General features: G+C 40.3%; 1 protein-coding gene across 4 annotated transcripts in view; it reads left to right on the forward strand.

Moving 5' to 3' along the window:
* The window catches only part of mctp2b (multiple C2 domains, transmembrane 2b), a 37,243-nt gene extending 27,316 nt beyond the window's left edge, over positions 1 to 9,927 (forward strand). For all 4 annotated transcript variants that reach the window (XM_053316333.1, XM_053316309.1, XM_053316317.1 and 1 more), the window contains 6 exons: positions 2,900 to 3,013; positions 4,562 to 4,603; positions 6,782 to 6,891; positions 7,163 to 7,272; positions 7,739 to 7,836; positions 8,849 to 9,927. In XM_053316333.1, the coding sequence (XP_053172308.1) occupies positions 2,900 to 3,013; positions 4,562 to 4,603; positions 6,782 to 6,891; positions 7,163 to 7,272; positions 7,739 to 7,836; positions 8,849 to 8,896 (522 nt within the window). In that variant the 3' untranslated portion in view covers positions 8,897 to 9,927. The remainder of the gene's footprint in view (positions 1 to 2,899; positions 3,014 to 4,561; positions 4,604 to 6,781; positions 6,892 to 7,162; positions 7,273 to 7,738; positions 7,837 to 8,848) is intronic.
* The last annotated feature ends 437 nt before the right edge of the window (positions 9,928 to 10,364 follow it).

Genomic DNA, 10,364 nt, shown 5'->3' on the forward strand with positions numbered 1-10,364 from the left:
CTCCGAGCTGCGGAAGACAACCGCAGTCTGGCCAACCCCTGCTTGAACTCTCCCTGTGAGAATCTTAATCAATGCAGTGTTTGGCTCAGCAAAAACGCAGGCACGGCCCCGGCTCTGTGTTGGAGTGGACGCTTTCTCTCTCTGTGTGTGTGTGTGTGTGTGTGTGTGTGTGTGTCTCGTGGATGCCGAGTTAAGCCTCAGCTGGAGAGAGTAGAGTCCCAGTGGAGTCGAAATAGAGTCTATTTTTGTTCTACTTCCCTGACAACTCATTAACCCTCCGTCCAATCTGCGCTCGGTTTGATTTAGACCCCATTATGCGGACAGAAGTCCAATTAAAAAGCTCTTCAGAGATAAGGCTGATTCTCCATCCTGCCATTGTTAGATACAAGTGTTAAGCAAGTGTGTAAGACAGAAACGGACGAGTAGCCTTTCAGCCCTTGTTTTTAAAACCGCAAAGTGAAGTGGGCGCTGATCTTTTTTGACATTATTCTCTCACAGATCCAGCTTCGATCAAAAACGGCATACAGCAAGTTGTGCATTAACTATGCAGACAATCAAGGTCAGAGAGAGTTCCTTTTGTTTTTGCGGCCGTCGTCCTGTAGATGGCACTAAAGTTTTGCAGAGCGTCTCAATGATTTCCTCGGAGCCTGGTAAATAGATACTGTACACGGGCCAGTAGTACAGTTTGTTCAATCTGCTGTGAAAAATGCAGGCTGCAGCACGGAGCTGTTATCTGAACAGAAGCCACTTTGTGTTTTAGCTTGGAGTTGTGCATCTTCTCTTTCAAAGTTGGGGTCACTTGGATCTCTAGAAATCTGTGTCATCCAGAAAGGAGTCAGGGGTCAATGCACTTTGAATAGAAACTGCCTTTTCTACTGAAATATTAAAAATACTTTTTTAACATACAGGTACTCACAATGGATGGCTCCTTTTTTTTTAATGGCAAAGGAGTCAAAGTAATGTAATTTTAAAGATTAGCCCCTTCGCGTTTAATCAACCAACCGTAGAGCAAACTGGCTCAGCTTTGCTCTTTAATTCATATTAATGCAAAATATTTGATTGGATTTTTACATGTGGTGTTAATTATACAGGATAATATTGTTGTTTTGCCTGACAGCTCAGACGCACAACCCGAGCGCGAATCACACAAGCATGAAGAAATGTTATCCATACACACACTCGCGCGCGCACACACACGTCCTCCCACACGTCCTGATGCAGCGTTTGAAAGACAGCACCATCTGTACTCATGTTTTCACACTAACGCTCCCTGCCTTTTTAAGCCTCAGTGAGAAGAAATAAATGTCTGTCTAATAGAGCCACATATAAAAAATGAATCATATCTTCACTCAGCGTGACGGAAGACGGCGATAAGCTACCTCCAAACATCTGCCAACTGCCAGAGACCTTTGTTCAAAGTAGTTTAGTCAATACATTTTAGATCCAGCTCCTAGACAATGACTCACAGCTGTGTATCTTATTGTAACATGCTACTACCCTGCTTTACTTTTACTGTCTTGTAAAAAAGGTGATGAGATTTTCCAACTCATCAGAAGCCGTTCTGCATTTACTTAAGAGTTCATATTATCTGTTCATTAAGCGCACCGCTCACACTGGCCAGTATGTGATTTTTTTTTAATAGACGTGTACCTCAGCCAGCGTTAAAATAATAAATGGTGCCCCCGGATTACCGGCGAGCCATGCGAACCCTTCCTCAAGTATTAGTGTGGAAATCCTGCTTGCATTCTAAAAATGTGCTACCCTCCAAGTTCAGTAGCTCTCCCAACATTAGGTAGCCTTTCAATTTCTAAAACAAAAAAAAAAGAAATCCTCTGATCTGGATTGTATTTCCAGACCCCCTTTTCTTTTTTCTTTTTTTTTTTTTTTACTGTTGAAGACTTTGTAATGCCTTTTAAGCCGAAATGGGCTGCAATTATCACAATCTTTATGGGCTGTGTATACATTTCCACCTAAGCGTGACTTGGCTTTCCTCCTATCCCGGCTCTCCCGGTCACAAAGTCCTCACTAATAAAACATAACCCTTTCAGTGAGGAACTGGTTTCATCTCCTCTCCCAGGCCCTGTTTTGGCTTGTGATAACACAGACAAGAGCGTGCTTGGCTTTTTGCACATTAAAGCCGATGTGGTGGCGGTAGTGGTGGGTGGGTGGATGGGTGGATGGGTGGGGTGCGGGGGGGATCTGCCATCTTTTATGTCAGTTGGTGCCTCAGAGGAGAGTGATGTCCTTACCAGATGTTCACTTCTATTTTTATTAGAATATAAAAACCTGTAAACCCTTCCCCACGCCTTTTGGCCCACTGCCATTTTGGCCGGCAATGCCTCTCTGACAGGATTATTTTATAGCTCCATTTAGCCGTGCAATTGAGACATCACCAGCCATATTTCTTTATCCTCTTATCCTTTTTTTTTTCTTTTTTTTTCTTTTACCTGAGCCGCGGCACAGGTGGAATGTGCATCACAAGTGGCATTATGGATGGTAATGACATATTCACGCTGGACACGCGGCTCCCCGTGGCCGGCTTTAATGTACACAAGATGAGAGAGCGAGAGCAATTAGACGTACGTGGTTAATGTCAATGCATATGCAGGGGGTGGAGGGGAAGAGTCAGTCCAGCTGAGCAGAGTGCTCACCTCGCACAGCGCACGCACAATAACTGTGCATAAGAAGAGAGGCTTTGATAGTGGCGGGGTAGCCTTCATCAACTTGACCAGTGCTTGTGTAATCAATAGCCAATCGGATCAACCTTTAACTAGCGGGGATTCAACTATTGAAAATGTCTTTGGATGTGACTTAATGAAGAGCAGTTTGTTTTATCTGCACAATCCCCCTTGTGTCTGACCCCACTGATCATGTGACCTGTGTGACCTTCTACCTGCAGGTGTTTGTTGTGACAGTGTGGTACTGGGAGTTTTACATGCTGCCCCTCTTCCTGGTCCTGCTCATCTCGTGGAACTACCTCCAGATCCGCTCCGGTCGGGTCAGTCAGGACGTGGTGAGTCCAGAGCAGCTTGACCTCCCTCTCCCTCGAGCCAAATGACCCGGCGGCTCCCGTTCACACTCCGGCTTTTCTTTATTTTCTAGCAAATCAACTACATCAAGCATATTTTCTTTAATTTGACAATTAATAGCTGGTTTGTTTCCATAGCAACTAGCTGCACCCAGCTACATGATAAGAAAATAACACATAATATGTAAGCATAGACAAGTCACTGAATAGACTAATGCAACATATCATTATAGCCTAAGCTAATTTGCAGTGCTTGTCTCTTACTAACACTCCTTTCTTCTTTTTTTTTTTCATTCCGCCCACAGTTATTGTCCTGAATCCTGCCTCTTCTTCACTGTAATTGGGCTGTTGCCCTCTTCTTGTGTGCATTTTGCTTTTTTCTTCCACTCTCAGTTACACTTAAAAAATAAAAAAAACACCATTAAGGGTGTTGTATCTTGTCTGTACCCAGTGTGGAGTAGCAGCTGTATTTACAGAATACAGTAAAGGTAGTCCACATGGCTGAAACCCACAGACTGAAATGTGGGTTATGGCAAATTATATACACAGAGAAATGTTCATACAAGAATGTACTTCAGTGTGATTTTGATGTGAAATGAATGAAATAAGTGATGAGGCATTATTATAGTATATTGCAGTTTGTTTAAAATTACAAATACAGATGTAATTTATCACCTTATGTGACACTAATATTATTTACATGCATGTCAGATAATAGGAGAGAAAACATTGAACTAAAGTGTGAAGATTTATAGAATTAAAGTGTCTATAATCAATATTTTTGCATCACAATGGATCACATGACTACTTTTATGGGTTATTTTTATTTGTGACTAAATGACAGAATATTATTACCCAGCTCTTAAAGTTTCTGCCTTTCAGTGTCTTTTAGCTCATTTTTTTTGGCTTTACAGCTAGAAATGTAACTGTTGGACACTTGAACCACTTTCTTGAGTGTTGTCACAAAAAAAAGCTCTAATCAACACAGCAGAAAGTTAGCAACTAGTTAGTGGAACATTTAGCAGTTTAAGAGAATGTACTTGCATTCAGCATTTGGTCAGAAAAATGACTCCAAATGAGTGCTAATATTGATTCACGTCCTCCAAATAAATGTATAGTATCCACCATGTCAACTTTATATGGTAATTTTTTAAATTATATATTAGTACTGATGTGTTTACATCTTGTTTTAGTTCAGGTTGCATTTTAAAATGTACAATTCATTGTGTGTTGTTACAATGGGAAACAGCAGAACAGAGTTATAAGACATCAAAATCATTATTGGTTGTATGCTGCTGTAGATGTGTGACTTATCTCACCTCCAGTTGTAGAGAAAGCCAATATATTCCATCACTGTCAGTCAGCTGTCCTGCAGCACTAAATGTTCCACAGGGCTGACCTCAGGGTCGCTGCTGAATCCTGCACTTTGTCAGACGGCGGCTCAATGAGCAGATTGGAGTTAATGCAGAGTCCCAGTGTCACAATGAGACAAAGTTTACTATGTCAATAATGCATTCAAATTCTCTTTTTCAGGACAATATGGATTTTGGAGAGGAAGACGATGATGATGAGAAGGTATTTACCTGTGCTGGCTGTTTATCTTTGCAATCCTTTGTTTGACTCAGTATTTGCATTTCTATATGCAGCTGAATAGAAGATAAATGTTTATTTTCACATGTTGACAAAGGTATCTGTGTGGCTCTACAGTGTTAATTCAGTATTAAATCTTCTGATGTATTTTGATTCCTGCCAGCCACTTGTTGTAGTTTTTGTAAACTTGTGGTTACCAAAAGACATTTCGGCCCAATGAAGACTTCACCAACCCGTTTCCACATGTCACAACACATTCATATGCTAATAAGGGGGCGGGAAAAAAAGGTTCTGCCGCATTTGGGAAAGTCCCTGAGCTTAACACGCCATATAATACCATCAATATAGAACTAATGACAGCACTTAGACATGCTTTTTGAAAGTTCTTGTTCAAAGTGTTACAATGCTTTTAAGCAATGGAATATTTCTTCAGACTGACAGCAGTTTATTGTAGACGTTTTGAATGGCCTCCGTCGGCCTGATGTAAAGCGCCTCTCATACTGGTTTCCTAGTGAGAACACAACCCCAGAAAAGCTGAAGCGGTTTAGCGCAGTAAGTGGGTTTGATGGGTACTTGACTGATGGGGAACTAAATTGTCTTACATGTGTTTTTTGAGACTGATAGTTATTGTGCATCTGGAATATCACAGGTCCAAGCCCCTCTGCAGCCCTTTTCCCAGGCTCTCCCCCCAAAGTCTGGATGACATTTAGCCAGCAATCATTCAGTATTTCTGAGCAGAAGCAAACATATATCACCGAGATCACACAGTGACGAAGACCATGGCTTTGGCTAGTAAACAGTCTCCCAACAACCACCGTTGCAATCCCGCTTTCCCCACAGAGCCCAGCTCCTCTCCTTAGCCCCATAACCCTCCTTCATTCTCCCTGTGTTTGATGTGGACATGAGGCCGTGTCTCTGTCTGAAGTCTGGCTCTCACTCCACAGATCTTTAGAGTCTCTGCTTTCCTCTGTTTACTTTAAAGAGCCGTCTTTCCCTCCTGGGATCTGTACAAGCCTGAGAACGGTATCTCAACTCTTTCATAATGTGAAGTCCAGCCCTATTCTGAAAAGCCTTCATTTAAAAAAAAAGATATTTTCAAACTTGCTCTTAAAAGTATCTGTCTTTACATTCACATTTTTCAGACACTCATCCAGAGGGTTAGGGTTAGTGAATGAGTTTGTTTCAGTCTTTTGGTTCCCTGCTCAGAGACAGTTAGAGAGGCATTGTTAGGAAGTGTTGCAGAGATCAAACCTGTGGCCTTGAAAATGTCTCTGATCAGAGAATAAGTGTAAAAGCTTAGTTATTTTATATCTATTTCATATCCTGACAAATAACTTCCGTGCTTTTGAAATATCTGAATTTCTTTTAGGGTACAAAGCAAACTAAATTCAATTAATTTATTATATATATTATACATTCATTTATTATATTCAATGTGTGTGTGTGTGTGTGTGTGTGTGTGTGTGTGTGTGTGTGTGTGTGTGTGTGTGTGTGTTTATATATATATATATATATATATATATATACACATATATGTATATATATATATATATTTATTTATTATGTATACACCAAACTCGTTTACATACTGTCAACTCTCTTGATAATATTATATATATTAGTAATAATAAATATTAACAAACTTTTTCATTCACACTTAACTCTTTAAATATTTTTTTCTTTAACCAGAAACTCTTTAGAGATTTATACTATATTTTTGTGAGCAAGAGCTGACCAAAATGTTCACCTAAAAAAAAAAAAATTTTACACATAACAAGGCATAGCACAGTAAAATATGATGATCTGAAAGGCACAAAGCACAAACAATATTAATATCATATTGTATCATTTACAACTGGATAACTTAAATGTAATGTGCAGTAACAAACATCACAATATTTGTACTTCTAGTTAACCTACACCTCTTTTTAACAATACTTTACTCAGTATTATTTGGGAGTAATAGTATTTAAACATATATGTATATATATATATATATATATATATATGTATAATTTAATTTAATGAGCTGCAAACTCTCACTCAGTATTTTAGCAACAATAACATTGAACCTTTTATTAGAACTCTGAAGACTGTCCAATAATAACATTTCATACAAAATGACTTCTGCCAACAGTTGTTTGTATGTGTTGTTTTCTGTAGGAGTCGGAGAGGAGAGGGCTGATGGAGAAAATCCACATGGTGCAAGAAACCATCATCACCCTTCAAAACCTGCTGGATGAGATCGCCTGCTTTGGGGAGAGGATTAAAAAGTAAGAAAGAAAGATGCTCTCTCATTTACAGCTCACTGTTGAATAGTTGAAGGAACCTCAAATGTTTATGATAACAGTGTGAAATTGGTAGTAATTATGAAATCCACTATATACTGAATATTTTAATTTCATTTTAATTGTCCTGTTCTGTAATAAGGTCTTTGTTTTGATTTCATTAGAACTTGTAAAAGCAATATATTTTCTTAATAATCAATTATCTTAATCATGTTTAAGTGTGCACTTACTGACGTGTGTTATTTGAATTTGTCAGCACTTTTAACTGGTCTGTGCCGTTCCTGTCTGGCCTGGCTTTCCTGGTCTTTGTCATTGCAACAATCCTCACATACTACATACCAACACGCTACATAGTTTTAATATGGGGTAAGTTGATCAGCACAGTGTTTATTTGTCTATTTGCCTCTATTTTATTATAGCCGACTGCCCCCCTCCCACTCCCTTCCCTCCTCTCACACTCCCCTCCCTATTGCATCTCTCTATTTCCCATTTACAAGGAGACTCACAAGGTCACAGGTATATTTTCCCCCAATATTGTGCGACTCCTTAAAGTTCTTTACTATTAACAGCTTGTAACATTATTCATGCATTCATTGAAGTGTGTTCCATCGTTAAACGTCTTTCCTGGAGAAGATAATTGCCCGAAATGCTCGAATTTAAAATGTCGTGGCTCTCCCAAGTCTAAAAAGTGAAAGTAAAACACGGAGAAGTCGGGAGCAATAATTCTTGGACAGCAGGAGTCTCTTGTGCAGGTATTTGTTTGTGTGGAAACAAAGAGAGCAGCCACAAGAGACTAGTGTTAATGATATGTTGGTGTGAATTTCTGTTTTAGGCATCAATAAATTCACCAAGAAATTACGGAACCCATACAGCATTGACAACAATGAAGTGCTTGATTTCCTGACGAGGGTGCCTTCAGATGTGCAGAAGGTAAGCCCCGCTGGATCAGCCGGCCAGGAAGCCCGAAATCCCAGAGCCGGCTAGCTTTGCATTTTACTAAAACAACTCCCAGGCATTCTTCACTGTTGTCTGTATAATTAGCTTCATCTGTATAATTATGTAGCCCCGTATAATTTCTGTTGTGTTTTGGTCATGATACATCCCCGGTGGAGGTCTGCTGCTTCGTTTTTTGGCTGTTCCCAGGCTGAGACAGGAGACACTGCTGTTGTTGTCTCCTTTTATGAACCCAGCCACCTCCACATGAGCAAAATATTAGTCACCACACTGCATCTACTCCAACTCCAACCTCAACCCAAAAGAAAGAGATGAATTTATTAAGTGTTTCGGGCTTTCTAGGCTAATTAATATCACTGAAATGTTCCAAATAATCATTCCAATGCGAAAAATCATCAGTTTACCTACACAAGTTTTCATGAGAGTTGCAGGAATTTGTGTGGATGGTTGAAAATAATATTCAGCGACTTTAAAAATGCCTCATGCTCATTTTTTTTATGTCTTGCAAGTACAAACTATTCACAAGGAATCTATAGACTTCTCTCCTCTTTCTTTTCTCCTCCTCCATCTGCTCTCTGTGCTGACCTCTCTTCTTCCTTTATATCCACTCTCCTCTGTCTTCTCTCTTTTTACCCCTGTCCCCTCTCCTCCTCGCCCTCTCTGTCTCTGTCCTTCTCTCTCTCTCTAAGCTGTTTGACCCCATTTGCCCCACCCCCCACCCCCCACTCCCCTTCCCCTTCTCCAATGCCCTTGGGCCTCTGTCTTCGGCAACAGCGTCTCTCTTTCCAGTTTCTCTGCTGACTATTTCTTTTTTCTGTCTTAGCAACAACTACGGTTATCCTGCACAGTAAGTCATAATGCTTCATCCTGCATTGCCTCAGTTATAATATCAGTTGATGAAAAGTAATCAAATAAAAGCACCACAAGATGAAGGGAATAAACATATTTTTGGTGCTTGGTGAATAAAGCGACTCTTTTTGTTCTGCAGGTTCAGTACAGTGAGATGAGAGGCAGCAAGAAGAAGAAGATCTCGTAGGGACCAGAGAGGGAGGACAGTACAGAAATGGGAACCCGATGCTGCTGTTTGTGCGCTTTCTACCCGATAGCTGTTTCCAGATGACGTGGACACTGCTTGGAAGACTGCAGAGTCTCACTTTTTGTCGGTAGTGGGGCGCGCGGTAGGTGTGAATCTTAATCCACTGTGGTGATAGCAGCTCGGGCCCGCTCTTATCCACCTGCACCTAAAGACTTTCCAACCAAAGAGGTCCACACTGAAGATCATGCAGTTACTTTACCATGTTTATGCATTTCTGGACCAATTTGTAATAATATTTCTAATGTTCATATTTGTTTTGTTGTATGTACAGTTTATTCTCTCAGATTATAAATTTAAAAGCTGCTTATTTTATACCCCAGACCCCAAGTTGTTTCCTGCTGAAAGTGTTTTACAATTGAAAGCAGCAGTTTATATTTTGTTGAATGTACATGTCCAGAATGTAACACTTGTGTGCATACTTTAACATAATTAACAATGGTAGATATGAAGACTTTTATCCTAACGTTGACTATCTTCCATTGGAGAGAAATAACACAACAATTATGAGTGTCTGATAAAAAGTCATCATGAAGTGTTTCCTTGAAAAAAAAAAAAAGTCTTTTATGGTTTTAATGATTTTCAGGTAACAACTACTTTTCCATAATGCACATAAAGTGTGTTTTGGATCCAGTCTTTCATATAAACAGCAAAATTCCAAAGTGAGTTGCAAATATTATGCATCATATTCAAGTTTTCAAGAGCTATGTGCATATAATACTGACTTATTTTAATTTGTCATGATAATATGGATTTACTTTTATATGTAAAGATGAGTGCCTGTGTTTAATCTTAGATGTTCATTCATCCCACATAGAAGATGCAGTTTCCTTTACAGTATGTTTTATTTTATCTTTTGCTTGTGAGTGGGATGGGGCCAGATCTGTACACACTGAACTTTATTTATTAATGACAATCACTGATGAAGACTTTCTGTCTCTCACTTGTAATGGCAATAAATGCACACAATCTCACAGTGTAGCATCTTTTATCTGCCTCTCTGTCTCAGCTCTGTGCTGCGTCTCTTTGAATTCCCCTGCACGGTGCACTCATCCTCTCCGTGCTCCCGTGCTGCAGTATTGTGGGCGTCTAACAGCGCAGTTTCCAAGCCCCTCTCTTCATTAGGCTTTCATGAAGCGAGGCGAGGCTGTATGAGACCTCCCCGGCACCCAGGCTCTCCGCTGTGTTGATGGCCCTTGGGCGTCGCCACGAGCAGCAGGACCTCGGCGACCTCCCCTCAGCTGCTGTGACGAGACGCCTGCAGCCAGCATCCTATCAAGCGCAGCAGCCAGACAAACCTCCTGTACCGGGCTGCACACCGCTCAGGAGCGAAAGGAGGATTTTAAAACCAGCCACGAGCACAAGTAACAACAACCGCACCAATTTAGGGATTGGAGAATTGGAATAGTTA

The sequence above is a fragment of the Scomber japonicus genome, chromosome 1, assembly GCF_027409825.1.
Source record: "Scomber japonicus isolate fScoJap1 chromosome 1, fScoJap1.pri, whole genome shotgun sequence".
NCBI lineage: Eukaryota > Metazoa > Chordata > Actinopteri > Scombriformes > Scombridae > Scomber > Scomber japonicus.